This window comes from Dicentrarchus labrax, unplaced genomic scaffold (assembly GCF_905237075.1).
Source record: "Dicentrarchus labrax unplaced genomic scaffold, dlabrax2021, whole genome shotgun sequence".
NCBI lineage: Eukaryota > Metazoa > Chordata > Actinopteri > Moronidae > Dicentrarchus > Dicentrarchus labrax.
This window is the reverse complement of record NW_026136722.1, coordinates 1,190,855-1,208,938: the sequence shown is the minus strand read 5'-3', so window position 1 is coordinate 1,208,938 and position 18,084 is coordinate 1,190,855. Positions and strand designations below refer to the sequence as shown.

General features: G+C 37.6%; 2 protein-coding genes across 6 annotated transcripts; both read right to left on the bottom strand.

Annotated features, from left to right (window-relative positions):
• Positions 1-1,206: 1,206 nt before the first annotated feature.
• On the bottom strand, positions 1,207-7,287 carry cabp5b (calcium binding protein 5b). The gene is made up of 6 exons (XM_051388398.1): positions 7,006-7,287; positions 5,754-5,784; positions 5,513-5,656; positions 4,768-4,877; positions 4,487-4,634; positions 1,207-3,402 (listed from the first exon to the last, which is right to left on the bottom strand). Exons 1-6 carry the CDS (start codon positions 7,054-7,056, stop codon positions 3,374-3,376), a joined length of 513 nt encoding a protein of 170 aa, XP_051244358.1. The 5' UTR covers positions 7,057-7,287; the 3' UTR covers positions 1,207-3,373.
• Positions 7,288-7,617: 330 nt separating this feature from the next.
• On the bottom strand, positions 7,618-18,078 carry LOC127356561 (phosphoinositide 3-kinase regulatory subunit 6). Of its 5 annotated transcripts, none has more exons than XM_051388394.1 (20): positions 17,878-18,078; positions 17,645-17,737; positions 16,949-17,061; positions 16,718-16,786; positions 16,478-16,613; positions 16,318-16,387; positions 15,865-16,051; positions 14,618-14,765; positions 14,425-14,517; positions 13,952-14,315; positions 13,168-13,264; positions 12,950-13,069; positions 12,186-12,293; positions 11,299-11,404; positions 11,133-11,206; positions 10,949-11,039; positions 10,781-10,833; positions 10,564-10,664; positions 10,297-10,474; positions 7,618-9,367 (listed from the first exon to the last, which is right to left on the bottom strand). In XM_051388394.1, exons 1-19 carry the CDS (start codon positions 17,891-17,893, stop codon positions 10,330-10,332), a joined length of 2,184 nt encoding a protein of 727 aa, XP_051244354.1. In that variant the 5' UTR covers positions 17,894-18,078; the 3' UTR covers positions 7,618-9,367; positions 10,297-10,329. The 5 variants fall into 5 exon arrangements, with proteins under 5 accessions (XP_051244354.1, XP_051244355.1, XP_051244353.1 ...); XM_051388395.1 differs by having other exon boundaries at positions 7,618-9,173; XM_051388393.1 differs by having other exon boundaries at positions 7,618-10,474.
• Between the last annotated feature and the right edge of the window lie 6 nt (positions 18,079-18,084).

Sequence of the window (18,084 nt, the reverse complement as noted above, 5' to 3'; positions counted from 1 at the left end):
ATCATTCTATGAGCTGTGTGGGACTAAATGGGAAGCTTAAAATCATTGACAAATTCACAAGCAAATAATATAACAACTCAAATGTTGAGAATAACTGTCATAGGTTAGCATTAAGGTATGACAGTCTTAAAAAAAAACCTTGTCTTAAATTTGCTCAACTATCCACCACATCATCACAGGGCAAGGTTATGTACCTTGCTGTGTCACTGCAATATTTTCAAAGCAGCGATGGCATTTGCAAATCCCTTGCACGATGTTTTATATCTTGCATTAACACTGGTCACCACATAGGTTGATGGAGCAATATTCTTTTGTTTCACAGCAATTGTATGTTATCACATTGATTCTACAACACACATCAATGTTTTTCACTGACAATCTTGACATTTTACTATGGCCTCAAAAGACTGTGACCAGCACATTTACTTAAAAGACAAAAATAGCTATTATCACTTTCAACAATTTTCATGTTGGCCTTTTGTTATGCAACAGCATTAGTGACCTTAGAGGGATTATTTTTCAGTGAAAGATGCCAAATGAACAAAGTGGTTGGCAAATAAATCTGTTATTATTATTATTGTTGGCAATGTGCCATTCAGAAATAATATCAGGCATCCTTGCTAAAATGTGGAATAATCTGCTTGGTAAATACAATACTCTATTAATTTAGGTTTAGTTAAGATGTATTTAATAAGGCATATGGGCTTGTCTATTATGGTAAGTACATCCCATAAAGGAGCAATACTCCGGTAATCAGTTGTACTCAAATATTACTCACATTAAATGTTTATTATGGAGTTTTATTTTTGTTTTTTGCACACTCATGCCCCACAAAAAACACATGGATTAAATTAGTATGTGCCACTGAAGCCCACAACTCAGGCTTGAACAACATGCTGGTCAAATTTTGGCTCGAGTGCCAGACAAAATCATTACAGATGATCCTCTGGGACCTCATAATATCTACGCCAACCTGGAAGGCAGTATGTTGTTCGAGAACAAAGTGTTGGATAGATGGACAGACTGACAGATTAACTGGCTGACGCAATCTGCAGTTTTTCATAGCTTATTTTCCTTTTTTAACAGCCTTATTATCAAAAATGTATTTTCTCATAAATGCAGGTTGATCACACACAGATCTGTAAACTCCTAGGTCTCTGTGAGCTAAATGTATGTGTTGATGTTTGAAAATCACTGACGTAAGCATTAGTACTCATACCTTTAATATTTTGATTTAACATTTACATACCATAGTTTAATGACTTCATAAGCCCTGAGCAAAATGTCTCTTTGCAAGATCAAGCTTCTTGATCACAAATAAACAATTTATTATCAGACCTATTTGTCACCCCTGCTGCAACAAGTGGAGGCGGAGGATAAGGGTTAGACATTACATGTAATTTACAATGAAAAAAAGGACAACTAACAAACATCTGAGAAATAACTTGCATTTCATTTTTATCTAAGTATGATCATACAAAAAACTTCCAGCAAACACATTTATGAATACACTATTGAAGAAAGTTCAAGCAGATGGTGGACTGCCTTTACACCCTGTTGGGACAGAGGCCTGGGAGGTGAAGAAGTGGCAGCAGAGGACACTTGGGCCTGCTGAGATCCTGTTCTCCAGGTGCCACTGGGAGGACAGATGGTTTTTATGCCAGGGTCAAGGCTGCAGTCACATCAAAGGGACTGTGTCAGAGTCAACCATTACTTTTGGGAGGTCAGTGCTGAACATTCTCAGCTGATTGATAATGTCCTCTTATTTGTTGCAGACACTCCTTACAGTAGGTGAAGAGCTACACTGAGGAAGATCTGTTGTCACTGTCCACAATCAAAATACTAAAATGGGAAAATATCAACTGATCATCCTCAGGAAGAAGCATGCACACAGTTCATTTTCTCTCCCAGGTCATCCACACATCATTATCTATGTTCGATAAATGCTATGGGTTCATCTTCCTTATTATTTTTTCCCCCAGTGGAGTTAAGATGGGTGGGGTTTGCTCAACTGTAACTTATAAAGAGAAGCAGACCACTCATTGGCTTGTCCTCAGCCCACACCTGTGTCCTTGTAGAGTCCTGCCATTCTACTGGTTATTATATTTATGAGTGTCCGACTTTTAATTAGTGTTCATGTCAACATCTTAGTTGTAATTACGACTGGGAAGCTCCAAAATATCTGACTTAGTGCTTAGTAATATGGAAGTTCCTGACAGGTGGACACCTCATGTCAGCCAAAGTCTGTTCTTCAATATAATTAAACCAAAGTTTAATGAATATAGTGCTATTGTCAAACCACAGTATTCTTAAATCCTTACATGATCAACTATGTTATCATACAACAGTCTTGAGTTGTCAATATACTTGTAAGTCATAAACATGAGTCCTTACCATCCATCCCATAGGAACTTGGCATGAGCTTCATATCCCACAGACCAGTAAAGAAAAAAGAATTATGTTTTTTTTTTTTTTTACATCCATATAAGGGTCATTCAAGATCCCAGATCCCAGCACCTTTGAGACAATGTCCAGTCTTAAAATAGGGAGCAGATATGGAGAGGGTTGTGTAGTTTACCCAAAGTAATTTATTTCTGTGCTCAGACATATATCACTGTGCCAGTTAACTAGACTAACAGTGCTAAGTCTTCGATCATCCAGGTGTTAGTCTATATTCTATATATATATATATTTATATATATATATATAACTACTTGTATTTATGGAGGGAAGAAAGAGGGCAATGTCCAGTAAAAGATACTCATATCACACACACACACACACACACACACACACACACACATACTTCCAACATGTAACATTATAGCATGTTTAGTAGTTCCCTGTTCCAAATGTAATCCAGATGTTCAGTCCATCAAAAGAACAACACATTTTTACCATTTGCTTTTGCTTTAGTTCTCCAAGGCCAACCCACAATGCAGCACACTCATCATCTCCAAATTTCCAAAATGTGCTTCAACTTCTGCTGACATGCAAATATCACAGACACCTCTAATTTCAGATATTTATTTGTTCTTCCTCTTTGAACAGTCAACAATGATGTGTACACTCACTGCCCTGTGGGACAGGTCTGGGGGATTCAACAACAAACCTTTCATATTTGCTCAACTGAACATTTGGCAGTTTAGAGCTACCATTTAAATTGTAATGATTTCATATCATCAATCTTAACAAAAAGAACAAACGTTTTTTACTTGAAACTAAGGAGCTCCACACAAGTGTGTCTGAAGCAGATGCTAATTAAACAACAAGAAGAAAAGGTAAAATTAGTCATAAGAAGTAGGCTATCATCAGCATACAATTCAATAAAAAAATGCTCTCCAGTCACAGTCACCCATTCATTCTGTTGTCCTCATTTCTGCGACATCATTTTAACAAACTCTGTAAGAGAATGGACAAGATACTGATTAGCTTAATTCTTGTAGGTTTGTAGCAAACACATAATGATAAGCTAGAACTCCAAACTACATATACTTTCTGCTTCCCCATTCTACCTAGCAAATTACAAATATTAATATATAAATAAAAACAATAAGAAAACTGGATATTTGAACAAAAATCAAATAACATTTGACAAAACAAATTATTTTAACAAAGGTTTTTTTTATCATGGCAGTTGTTAACTTTGCAAGGCAGCTGGTCTCACAAAATCCCAGGATCACATCCATCTTGCTAGGTTTCAATCAATGTGCTTGTGTCCAAACCACTGTGGTTAAGACCAATCAGCGTCCTTTGAGGAACTACTGGCAGCTATGGCATGGGCTAGGGTCATGGTTTAAAGCTAGGTGTGTGTGGACGACTTGTGGGGGAAGTGACTGTTTGTTCAGTAGATGCTGCTGGTTTCAGTTATATCAGCAGTGTATTTCTTCATCGAAAGAAGAGCACAGAATGGCACTGAAGGCTTTTCTCAATAGAAAAGATGTTTTAGATGTCTTCTCCCGACTAACTTTGGTAGGAGTTTGACTATCTTATATGATCTGTTGATCTGATTGGTTGAAGTTCACCCGTGAAAGATGGTAAGAGACCGATGGTCCATCCAATCACCAGCTAGTATTTTCTTAAAGTGCCTGCCCTTTTCCTAACAGTTTACAACAACAACTTCCCAGATGGATCCAAGTAACAAACCATCTGGGGCAGTCAGGCTAGTTGTGACTTGTCATAGCAGCAAAAGCACAGGTGAAAATAATAACAAATACGGCTCAGATGCCTTCAGGTGTGAAGACACACTTGTGAGGCAGCTACAGTACCAAAGCCCTGTTATTTTCTTATTTTCTTTATTTGTCTTTATTTAACAACACTTTTAAAACCGCAGCTATTTATATTAACCAAAGATTATTGATTCAATTAATGTTACTTCAAGGCAATAAAAAAAGACTAAATTAGTGTGTGTGTGTGTGTGTGTGTGTGTGTGTGTGTGTGTGTGTGTGTGTGTGTATGTGTGTGTTTATATTTCCTTGTATCTCACCCTCAAAGTCAACTGTTCCATCCCCGTTGTTGTCAGCTTCTCGGACCACTGCCTCAATTTCATTTTTGCTGGTTTGTTCTCCTAATAACTTTATCATGGCATGTCTCAGCTCATCAGATGTGATAGAACCATCACCGTCTATATCAAACTGTAGGAGAGAGGAGAAATATATTATATTGCAGTCATCTTTTTGCCAGATTTCAGTTTTTACAGTATGTTCATTTAATATCCACCATGGGGTGCCAAAGACCAAAAGGAGAGAATAGGTATGTTGAGCTCACCTCTTTAAATGCATCTTTAAGTTCCTTCAACCCAATCATCCCTGCTGTTTCAGCCAGAAGTTTGGGGGTCATTAGTTCCACAAAATCTTCAAAGTCCACCCGTCCTCCCACTGTGAAAAGACAAATGATATAACTATAGGCAGACACTCTTGCTGGCCAATTATCTTTGAATCTATTTGAACTGACTTAATTTAAAGTCTCAGTGGGGTGAAATGCTGACAGTGTTGAGTCAGGTTTCATAAATGTTCATAGGATGGTTCAGATTCAACAATGTGATATACAAATACATGATAACTAAGATGATTATCTGTGCCTTGCTGTACAATTTATGTGAACCACTCACAAACAATGAGTCTACAGACAATGTTGGGAAGGCTTCTTTCAAGAAAGAAATATGCACGTATTGTCTCCAGAGACACGCCTGAAAAACACATTTCCGGAAACTTTCAAAATGATAGTCTTGAAGATTATATTTTGATGTTCTAGCAAAAATAAAAATAGTAGTTTATTAGTTTTAGTAGTTTAGTTTTGTAATTCTCTAAAACATACAAAACTGGCTTCAAAATGATTTTGTTGTATCTGTCTATCCTTGTGTAATGCACTGATTAAAAAAAAGGGAAACACCCATATTACAACGGATTATGTTTTTAATCACTTTTATCAGCCCAACATAATCTTAGTAATGAACAACAATGGAGTTTGACATATTTAGTTATTTCCACTTAAATTACAGGACGTTACTCACAGTTCATGTTGATGTTCTGGCTCAGTTCTATGAGCTCCATTTCAGTCGGCATGTAACCCATGGTCCTCATCAGGTTCCCCAAGTCTTTACAGCTTATTAAACCATCCTTGTCTTTATCAAACTCTACAAAAGCTTCACGCAACTCTAGAGAACATACGGAGACAAAATTTAGAAAGGTATGTGCATGCAACATTATACAGCACTCTATATCGGTATCAATATATCTGAAAGCAGCAGTTACCTTCAATCTCATCTTGTGTCAGAGCTCTTGTCTGCAAAACAATAATGCCAAGGACATAAAAGTTAGTGTGTTTTATACACAGTAGTATATATGGTTATAGCCACAGTTATCTACATTGTGTATACAAAAAATAAAATCTAATTTCTCTATCCATACATAAATATATACATATGTATTGCAGATGAAATGTGTAATAAACACACTCAACACACTTGTCGAAATGGTGAAATTGCCCACATATCACAGCTAGAGTTTTTAGTTTTAATTTAGTTTAGATGCACTTCATTTTTACCATTGATCAATATGTCACATTCTTCCCCCCAAAGTTCTCTAAATGACACAGTATGTTCTCACTGTAACTCCTGATATTAAGATGTTTATTGTTTTGCATAGGCTTTTAATTTCTGTGCCTCTATAATATTGTTGTGCTTATGCATATATACTGTACATATACAAGTGACAATATAATAATATTGTAAAATAATTCAAATCAAAGACCAATTCTGAATATGTGAGTGGGTTTATATTTCTTTAGCACTGTCCACAGAAAGGATGCTGGACTATAATATATTACATCATATATAATATATCATATATAAATCAGCCTGCTGTTTCTGATTCACACACATTCATGTGTATTTCTGTACATTCTGTGAACACGTGCTGGCAATAATATCCAGACACATTTCTGTTCATGTGATTCTAACATCTGTAAATATGACATTTGTTAAATCCTTGCTTATATATGTTTTTTTTAGGGCAGATTCCTTATAAATTTCAATTACTGGTCAAAAAAGAGTACAACCTATGCAAATAGGTTTTCATATATATATGTGTGTAATATAAGTACTGAAAACAAATGCATCCACCTAATGCACCAGCTAAAAAGTTTGCCCTCGCACCTCTACTCCACGCAGAGTACTCATCTAAGCTTCTTTTCCCATTAACCTCAAATAACACCATATAAGAATGACAATAAGAACAAAATATTATTTGTGTCATAAATGTTTAACAGATGAAAGTAAGATTTATGTTCCTGGTAAACCAATGAAAAACACAATAATGACATACAGTATAGATATACCTAATTCATTAGAAATTTATAAAACTCTTAAGCTAAAGACAGGTAAAAACAGTAGAAAATACAAAACAAAATAAGAAATCAAACAAACAAAAACACAACAAAAATTTAATAAAAACGAGCATAAAACCACGACCTGTACTGTAAAACCCTAAAATCATTTTGACTCACATGTCTCCTGGTTCCTCCTCTGAGAAAGATGCAGGCTTGTTTAAGACTCATGATGAAAACCTTAGTTGGGATCCTGGGCTTCTTGGATTTGTGAATATCTTTTTTATTTCTATATTGTTCAGTTTAGTCCTTCCTGTGCGAGCATGTGTATGTGTGTAAAGCGTGATCAGCAGTGATCTGTGTATGCCAGAGAGGAGGGATGAGGTCTCATATGGATTATCTCTGCAGCTTTGGTCCTGAAAAGCTTAATGCTGTACATATACACAATTTCATATACACATTCAGACATTTCTGTTGTTTTTAAAAACCTTTTTAATAAAGAATATCGGTAAATGCATCTAAATGTCATAAATGCATTTTACTGTCATAAGAATAATTTGTTTACTAATGATTCAAATAGCTATCTCATCTTTCAAACTTTATTCATCTGGAAATGTAGAATAAATATCTGTCTGCTTATTGTTTGCACTCCTTGTTGACTCCTTTAATGTGGTGCTAGTCAAGTAAATGACTGCCTGGATAAAGCTTTCTATCCGTCATCACTAAATTAAACAAAACTGAATACAACAGATGTGAAAGTGGAGAGGGAAAAAGTCTAGTCTTAGAGCCACATACTGTAGTAATTCCTTTAAATATGTGGAAAAAAATAAACAATAATGTTATAGCCAGAAGTTCTGATTAAAATGTGGTATTAATCAAAACAATACAATGCTGTATAATCTCAGCATGCAAGTTATCTCATTATCAATAAATGACTGCAGCACATACATCATCAGCCTATTATATGCTTTGTCAAAATTAGAAGCTATTAGAAGCTATTCTCTTCTCAATCGACACACAGTGATCACATTTCAAGCTGAATAGTTTGTTGTGTTGCATGAGAAGCCCATGAATGAAATTAATGAGCACATGACCAATTTGATTCCAGAAAAAAACATATTCAGTGAAAATTAATTTCCAATAGTGAATTTATTCTGTCTGTATCCCCATTATCTGATAGCATGATCCAGATAATGCCATGAAATCAGTTTTTGCACATTTTGTATGTTGTGTATGAACAACACTGATCCTGTTCATGTATGTACTCTACATACAGACATATTTGATTCACACACAAAATAAAACATAATTTCTCTTGCAATGTAAGTGACAGACTTTCATGAAAAAAAAGTTTAATAAAGTGGTATTTATCTTCTCTTTTGAGTTACATCATCCATTTACATGGAATATATTGGCAGAGTGAGGTTTTGAATATGCTCTGTCCACTTAAAGAAACATTATGAGATAAGAAGACCCAGTAGCATGTTAAACAGGAAGGTGGTCAGAGTCCATGTTTGCTGAAAAACACATTAAATTCAGCTTGACATATTTTAATCTGACAGATGTATTTGAAATATATCAAATATATCAATAAGCCCCTCCTTTACCAAATCCCAATGCAAATCCAGAGCTTTTAGAGGATATACTTCTGGCGTTGCACTGACAACCATGGAGAAATGCACACAGCCTGTATTCAGAATGATGCCTTCAAATGAGCCGCCAGGACGTCCATAAGGTTGTGATGTCACAATTATATAGCCACCACCATCAGTCACGCTCCCAGCACGGCCCACCCTAAGCTACAATCCGCAAAGAATGACGCTGTAAAATACACCAATTGCAAATGGTGACCCCAAATGAAGTGTGTTGCTATTTGCAGCATTCATGTATGACTGGATTATTCGAGTAACCCACTGATCCAATAACATTATAATATAATTCTGAGTCTTGTGCTTGTTCTTACGGTTGATCTTTTTTTTTATAGCCTGTCAGTGTCCTCGTATATGCAAACTGTCTCACTGAGAGACTGACAGTATGATCACAGCACACTGACCGTTCACTGGTTTAATATTCAACATGTTTTCCTCCACAGGTGTGAAGTGCCATGACAAATACAGATATGGACACAATGGATGATGATTGCAGTAAATGCAAACAACTCATTATTAAGTGCAAATGTGAAGTGTATCAGTCAGTAACATCAGTGGTGTAGATGTGAGTGTGTGAGGAATGTGAGATGTAGGCGTTGGTGGGGATGGATCCAGATGAGAGAGAGCCAGAGCATAGCTTTTATCCTTTGGGATTGCTTGGCCCAGGTGCTCCAAATGTGGCTGGATGCTGCATGGTACCTTTGAGGACACATAGGAAAAACAGTAACTTGTCCATCACATCCGCAGCAGCTGATTAGGCAGGGGCCGTCACAGAAGTGTGAACAATAGACACAGTCAGAACTCTGTGACTGTGCAGCCTGGTCAGTGTCTGACTATCACCTGTCAGGTCTCCTATTCTCTGGGCAGCTATCCCACAGGTTGGATCAGACAGCCTGCAGGGAAAGGACTGGAGTGGATCAGAGGGCAGGTGTTGGATGGAGTACATATTACAAAGATTCACTGAAAAACAAGTTCAGTATTGACTTAGACAGCCTGAAGACTCTGCTGTGTATTACTGAGCCAGACAGCCACAATAACACAAACCATCAGTAGACCTGAATACAAACTCTGTCTGAACACTCAGAGGAGGAGCTCTCAGCCCACTAATGATTTCAACACTAGTTCACAGACACAGACACAGAATTTATTTTAAATAGACAGCTGTATGTTCTTCCACAGTGAAAACTACACGATTCTCTTCTTCTGTTACAACTGAGAGCATGATATCAAGTCTTTATAACAGACTGAGGAAGTTCACTCTAGGCTATAAAAGAAGGATCAACTGTAAGCATAAGTACAAGACTCAGCATTATATTATAATGTTATTGGATCAGTCGGTTACTCTAATAATCCGACTGAATCCCATCCGTGACAGGCATTAGGAATAATTATATAGAAATAGCCAGTCTTCTCGCTGATGGTCTTGTTTGTTTATATAGGTCAGAGGCATCAGTATTAAATTGAGACTGTTTCATAACCAGTTAAAAACTCCTTTTTACGCACATGTTTTGATCTCATATTATAAATCGTTACCATAAGAAGAAGCATGAGCTAAAAATTACAATAACAAAGGCATTTTTTTTTTTTTTAATTACATATTTTTCATTGTTTATAACTTCTGCTATTGTATATTACTAAAACAATGTGTTTTACTATATTGTCATTCATAATTATACACTAGTCTCTTCTGGGTGTCAACAGCAGGACTCACAGTTTTTGACAAATATATTATAAACACATACTAACATATCTGCTTACAACTAGTCTGAAATAGTTACCAAATGTTCTGTCACTGACCACTGTGTAACACACAATAACTCACACATGTATACATGAAGTCGACAGCTTGTGTCCCTCAGAGGTTCACACCAGTGAAGGTGTTGATTGGCAGTGACAGGACTTTGTTCAGATACTTGCTCAACGGCAGCTCTTGTTTGCTGCTGACACCTGACCTGGACCGGATGTTGCATCCTGGGTCCAAGCAAGGAGAGATTTCTATCCTGTTAAGGGATGACAGTAAATTGTATTACACTTTAATTTAGAGTACAAGAAAAATTATTATCAGAAATGTTGTAGTGTCCTAAATGACCTTTGGACATCAGTGTATGTCCTGCAAGAGTCCTTGTCCAGGCACACAGAGAGTGTTCGATGCTCAAACGTCTTGATGCTGATGTTTCGGGTTTGGATTGTCTATAATCAAAACAGAAAAGGTTTAGTACGTTTAACAATTTGCATTAAAGGTTCAGTTACTTCAACTAAATAATCTAATTAGCCCTTTTCCCAATTAGAGATAAATAACTTCTTACTGTGTTGTATCCTGGGTTCACACTGTCAAACCTGACAGAAAGGTAATCCTCACCTGCACAAAGTGACAATAATTACTGAACATTTGTTGTTCTTTGAAGGCTTCTCCTTGCATTAACATAAATCTGCTTTTTAATTTATTATAAATACAAATCCATAGAAAGGTTAACCTGATGTTACAGTTGCCGGCTCTGATGTGATCACCACGCCATATGTCATCGGTGCCTCTCCATTTACAACTTCTCGTTTGCTTAAAGAGGTCTGTTGAGGAGGTAATAGTTAGCCTAAATCCTGCTGCTAATGCTAAATGGAAAGTATTACAATATTAATAATGACCACTAAAAATGACTATACCTTTGTATAACTGACTGAGATGACCGCCCCAAGGACTTCTACTGTTGACTTCTTTCGGCGTGCGGAGGGCTCCTCTGTCAAAGACAACACCTTATTTTAAGTGGTAGTATCTTTACACTCACACACACACACACACACACACACAGAAAGAGATTCAGAAACATACTTGAGGACTTTTCTTTAAGGTGCCTGAACTCTGGGATATCTGCCTCCAGATGAGACACAAACACATCCTCCACCACAGAGGTCACATCACAGCTGGAACAGGTCATCTAAACATATATGGTATTTCGTCAAAACAGGAAGTACATGTGTAGCATCAATAAATCAGTGCCGCATTTGTTTTGACACAGCTAGAAGACTCTACCAGTATCTACCAGACTCTACAGTGCAGTGCGCACAACCAGTAATGGAAAAGGTATTACATTCTTTACTTAAAGCTGCATCAACCTATTTTGTTTGTGGGGGTAGTGGAACTTGTGTTATGGAGTAAGCTGGAGTTGTGTCTCTGTTCACCTGGTGAAGTCCAATATTCTCTCCCTTTAGCTGTTTTTGTCCTCCACCAAAGAAAAATATCTGTCTCTTTAGCAGATAGATGTTCCACTTTCTCCACCAGCTAGATCCTAACTTTGTTTGCCGTTAAGCACTAGACAGAGTGTGTTCAGTGACTCTCTGAGCTTATTGGCTGAAATCAGCTGCCTGCTGTGGCTGGAAACGTGTCTGACGAGAGCAGAGTTGAAAAAATCAGAACGATAAGCTAAAAGAAGGAAAAAAACCTCTGTAGAGTTAAGAGAAATCCCAGAGTTGGGTGTTAATTGTCTTTGGGTTCACCACTACATCCGACACCACTCATCAGTTTTTAATATAAAGAATAATTGATTAGAGCAGCATTAAATAAAAGTAGCAACAACACATTATATGAACACAACATTATGTCTTTAACAAAATGTACTCCTACTCCTGTGTATTTCTGCTGCTTCAGTGGAAGCTGTGTCTTCGACATTTGCATGTATGTCAATTTTAATATCTGTACACGTGACAGTTGCACTGTACCTTAACCGAGTAGATCGGAAGGTTAACTGGCTGCGTCCCACAGCGTAGGTAGTAACACAGGGTGTCCAGTAGAAAGAGGTTTTGCGATGGCTCACTGTGATTAGAGTGCTGCAGTAGACAGAAGGAGGAAAGTATCAGATGAACCATTCTGCTGATCTTGTGTTTTATAGGACAACTGTGTAGGATTTAGTAGCATCTAGTGGTGTAGTTGCAGATTGCAGGTTCCTTATTATTATATATTGTTTTTTTCTATGCTGTTTTTTATTTAATGTGTATTTTCTTATCTATTGTGTTGTGTTGTGTTGTGTGGAGCTGCTATGTAAATTTCCCCAGTGCTGGATCAATATAGTCTATCTTATCTTACTTGCTGCAAAAATGCTAACTAGAGCCAGTTTTTGGTTTGTCCATCCTGGGCTACTGTAGAAACATTGTAGTTCAACATGGCGCCTTAATGTAAGACGAGACGCATCTTCTGTAGGTAAAAACGGCTTATTATGGTAACAAAAACACGATTCTTATTTTCAGGTGAAAACATATGAAAACATACGTATGACTATTATTATTATTATTATTATTACATTTTTGGAGTAATGGTGTGGCGCTATGACAATGCTGGTCACTGGTTTGGCCTCAGCTATTCGCTAAAAATCTGCATGTTAGCATTGTCCTTGTTAGCATTAGCATTCAGCCCAAAGCACTGGTGTGCCTAGAAACAGCCTCACAGAGCTGTATTGCTGCAGACTATTGATTAAATCCACGGTTACCATTCTAGCCAGTTTGGAGATTTCAGCTTCCAGACTGTTAATGTTGCTGTTGTACCATGGATCCACTGTTCCCAATAAGGAGGCGAGTGACCGTCTGCCTTCCTTCTGACGTGGGCTATCCTGTGAGGAATAACAGGCGTTGCAGGGTCATATAGAGTCTTCCACATTTATACAGTACATTCAATCACTGTTGCTTTGAGTGACTCAGTGTAACTCACTGGTAGACTGAGCGAAGGCTCCACATCAGTGACTGGGATGTAGTACAACTGTAGGTTCAGTTTCTTGGTCAAAATAAGACATTTTGACTCCTTTTCTCTGTTGAGAAATATGTGAAAAACATTAATGGAAAGCTGAATCATTCACAAGTACACACACACACACACACACACACACACACACACACACACACACACACACACACAAACAGAAATTAGAGCTTGAACGATATATTGGCATATTGGCCAATCCAGATATATCTGTATCAGCATGTGTTATCCAATGTGCGCTGATATGAAGCCTACTTTCATTTTTTGGGGGGGTAAATGCAGAAAAAAATGCTTGTGAAATTATATTGGTGTCACTTAAAATTTTGTCCAGCAGAGTGCCATGTGAGCGAGCAGCAGAGACTAAGAAGGAAGAAGCAGCTTTCAGCAATGTCAGCAGGAAGTGGTTGACAATGTATATGTTAAACTCTTTGACATATAATATTTAACTTAAATATTACTTAATAATTATTTGTCATCTGTTTTAGAAAGCAGCTTTTTGAGTCACTTCACATTATCATATTGGTGCAATATTAGTGGAAAATCCACGTAGAAAAGGTCTATATTCATTCCAACATCAGTTTGGTCATATTGGTTGCCGCCATATTGGTACTCAGTAAATTTTCTTTTCTTCTACTCGTTGGGCCCTAATGAAATTAAAGAAAAGGTTTTAGTAACATACACCACTTTGCTGTAGCACTATTGGGAAGAGGGTATTCATTAAAACCCAGCTGCTCACCGAATAGAGTGATAAGCCCGGGAAAGTCTTCCCAGCACTCGATCGTCTCCCATCACCACTACCCGCGCTGTGTGACGCCTCCTGTCTTCTTTAAGGACAGGAAAGCTTCCAGGAAATGCTTCTATCTTCTCCCTCATTAGGCTCAGTTTATCTGCTGGCTTTATGTTCTTAAAGGCATTTCTCCGATTGAATGCTGGCCCAGGATTTCTGACTGGAGTCTGCTCTCCGTCATCAAAGTCACTCTCCTTTAGATCTGTCTCTGTGCCACTGTACTCAGATTCAACTGAATGTCGCTTGTTCTTTACTTTTCCATCAACACCAGAGTTAGGGCAGCAACCCAGGGCGAAGTCTGTCAGTAGATTCCCTTCAGGAAAGATACATTTAGTTTACATTTTTACTGCAGCAACTGGATCCCTTATTAACAGACATGTAAAGTAGTGGAAGTTTGTTGTTTGTTTGCCTGACTGACTCACACAGATCCTCTTCATATTTCCACATGAGGAAGTTGATCTCTGGAAAGGGCATCGCAGGGCCGCACACAGTACCGTGATCTAACTTGGTTATTTCTGTGCAAACAATGTAAAGATAACACAGCAATCCTGTCAAAATGATCTTATCCCTGTTATTATTAATCTGTACAACAATAGCAGAGTGCAGAACACACACCTTCTTTGGAGGCAGTCAGGATGTCTCTGTATATGTCTTGTAGTTTGCTCAGATAGTTTGCATGACCACCTGCACCATGCTTTATACTCTGCTCAACAGCTAGAACCACTTCCTGAAAATATTTCTCTATCATATGGTCCTCTAAAGCCTGAAATACACAGAAGACACATGGTTTGATTTAAACCTGGAACAAAGATATCTACTTAAAACTGAAGTTAAGTGAGAATTAAAATGAAGACCATACAGCCATGCCATGCAACTCTGCATTGAGCTAAATGCCACTAGCATGGCAATGTGCTCACAATAACAATCCTAACATGCTAATGTTAAGCAGTTATAATGTTTACCACCCATCTTAGTTTAGCATGTAAGCATGGTAGCATTTCTAATTAGAAGTAAGCACAAAGAACAGCTGAGGCTGATGGGAATTTCATTAGTTTTGGACAAACAAATTTTAACTGATGATGGCTTTAGAGGAAGGGTCACCAAAGTTACTCTGTTGTTAAAATTCATCCTGAGAGGGAAATGAGTGCTGTACCAAATTAAATGGTAACTCAATCAAATAGTCTGAACTTTAAGTCTGAACTTTAAGGTTGGGGATTAAAAATAAATAAAAAATCTAGAGGAAAACGAGTACAAAAGAGGGTTCTGGTTTACACATCTGCTCTTTATATTAGAGAAAGCTGTTTTTCATACATGTCCTTTTGTCATTTGAGTAGTTTTTTAGTTTCAACATATTTATTAATTTAACAATTGCATTTTTGGCTATGACCAGTAGGGGGTTCAGTGAGCCCCCTGAACCTGGAGTTCATGAGTGATTGCGATCATAAACACCTCTGCGCAAATTTCTCAAGATAACTCTAATGCTAAAAAATCCCTTTCTCATGTAACACAGGAAGTCTCTTAGCGATGCACTGTTGCATATGCTATCTGTACTAGCCGCTGCCACTGGCTAGTTGGCAGTCCTTTTAGCTGACTGTCCCCGGACTTTGAGCTTGAAGTGCCGGTACAGGTTTCTTTACATCACTATAGCATGGCCAGAATGAGCATAGCCAGAGTCAGGCAACACTGAGCAAAATGTTCAGTCTCCTCGATGGTTGTTCTGGCACATTCAGATTAATTACTGCTTTTCCTGTTAGAATTTAAAAGGCAGCTGTTGAAATATATATATTTAAATGATTCAATTAATATAATAAACATTTGACAACGAGTCGACTGGTGGCTTTAACTAACATAAACCTGCTTACGTCCAGAGACTGAGCCAGTCTGGAGCTTTGGCCGTTCATCGTCCCCAGCGCCGTCTGCAGCACACGTAGCACCACATTCTTCTCCATTGCTGGTGTGTTCCTGAGAGAGCTGGAAACTTCCAAGTACGCTCTTATTGTTGCTTCCAGTCGAACAGAAAACACAGCTGGGTCAGCAAGCACAAACACCCTGGACAAATCGGCAGACAGGGAAGGAGACAGTGGTTGTGATAAAATAGCTTATTTAGAGTTAATGTCTGCACCATTTTCATAAATTCAAGTTCAAGTTGATAGTCATTCAGAGGATGATTCACAGCCCATTCTATCTTATTTCGGTAGTGTATATTACATATTACATTACATTATATCTTTTGTTTCTGCCTTGCTGCTGTGATGAGTGAATTTCCCCGTTGTGGGATGAATAAAGTATAATCTAATCTAATCTGATATACTCACTTTTCTTGCAAAGTGAAATGCTCATTCTTCAGGTTTTGCTCTGCAATAACTCTCATCTGATACAAGGAGCCTGTTGAGTGAAAGATTAGTTTATTTTACAGCATCAAACAGCACTGGATTGTGTTTCTGAAGGTGTGTGCCCTGAGATAATGTACAATACCTGGTGTGATCATTTCCACCTTGATGCTCCTCAGAGTGCTCAGGGCCACAGCAGAGTAAGGTAAAGGTAGTATCAGCAGTTTTATCAAACACTCATACACCACCTGGTACAGACTGGTAGGGATCATGGCACCTGACTGGAGAGACACAATAAGACAACAAATACTTACTTACTTACAAATAATGCATACTCAGTAGTGTGTTGGTCCACAGTTATACGCTTTTTTTCTTTGTGCCTTACCTGAATAACCACATAGTAGAGAGTGTGCAGCACTGGGATGACATGCATGTAGGATTGTCTTTTATTCATCTGTATGGAAACAAACATAAAAACAAAGTTACATTAAAATTAGCTTTATATGCCGTTAAAGAAATCTTTGACGACAAAGAGAGAAACATACAAGCTTTTGGAAATCTAAAAGAAATGTTGAAGTTGACTTTGAAATGTGAAAGCAGAGTTGAAGGAGCAAACCTGGCTAACACCCTTTAGCTTCTTCTCCAGCTCTTTGACCAGCTCTCGGATCAGTGAATCGCTGCGGGATGGATCGCCCTCCAACTTCTTATGAAGACTCCATCTAAGCCTTCCTGAAGAGCAGACAAACAGCAGTTTGCTTTATAATTATCCGTGCACATTACACAGTGTGAAACAAATTTAGCTAATAATCTAGGGGCATGCAGTCCAGAGTTGATCATTTCACTTTTTGCAACAAATTTAAAATATCTTATTACTTTAATTATACAAATTAAATCATCAGAGATCCACGATATTGTGAAACCTCAAAACTTGAAGCCACAAAAGCTTTTGAAGGAAATTAGTTCTTTAATGCACTAAACTAAATTATACATTTTCTGTTTTATTATATAAAATCTGAAATATTGGAAAATACACTTATTTGCTTTCTTGCTGAGAGTTAGATAAAAAGATACCACTCTCATGTCTGTCCTTTTATTATAAGGCTAGAGTGAGCAGCCGGTTAGCTTAGCTTATCATAAACACTGGAAATTGAAGGAAACAGCTAGTCTGGCTCTGTCAGAAAGGTATCAAACCGGGGCAGCCTGGTAGTTACTGAAGACATGAGAGTGGTATCATTTTTTTTATCCTTGTACTATGTTATTGTTTCAGGCTTTCAAACATTCAAACTTATTTGCCACTAAGTGCCTTACATACCTTTCTGTGGAGCACTTTGGCTGTTCATCTCTTTGAGAAGAGTCTGGACGTTGCTGTGCAGGCTGGACTCCACACTCGGAAGAACCACAGCAGCTACAAGTGAAGATTACACACTTATCATGATTAACCACAGTCAAGTTGACATTCTACTACTTCAAGCTCCAACCTGCCGCAAAACGACTTTGTCTATTAGAGTAATTTCAAACACTTAAAGAGGAAATAAAAGCACTTACCTGTAGGATCAACCATCTCTTCTGCTCATTAGAATCAATCTAATGAAACTAAGTTACACAGTCTGCAGCAATTCAGAGATTACCATTGTATGTTGTATTATATTGTATTCTATGTTTCTAAATGTCGGAGAAGAGTTTCCTCTGGAGATTTCTCCACTGCTGCTACCTTTATGTAAAATTATGTGATAGTAGCAGGTTGTGTTTCTT

Bases quoted from the DNA above. Each gene is read 5' to 3' on its own strand.
- cabp5b (XM_051388398.1), bottom strand. From the start codon at position 7,056: ATGAGTCTTAAACAAGCCTGCATCTTTCTCAGAGGAGGAACCAGGAGA. The intron at 5,785-7,005 runs GTGAGTCAAAAT...ATTGTTTTGCAG, and splicing joins GAGGAGGAACCAGGAGACAT to ACAAGAGCTCTGACACAAGA. The intron at 4,878-5,512 runs GTGAGTAACGTC...GTCTTTTCACAG, and splicing joins CCAGAACATCAACATGAACT to TGGGAGGACGGGTGGACTTT.
- LOC127356561 (XM_051388393.1), bottom strand. The intron at 13,070-13,167 runs GTGAGTTACACT...TATTCCTCACAG, and splicing joins AGCCTTCGCTCAGTCTACCA to GATAGCCCACGTCAGAAGGA. The intron at 10,834-10,948 runs GTTAACCTTTCT...CACTTTGTGCAG, and splicing joins GCCGGCAACTGTAACATCAG to GTGAGGATTACCTTTCTGTC.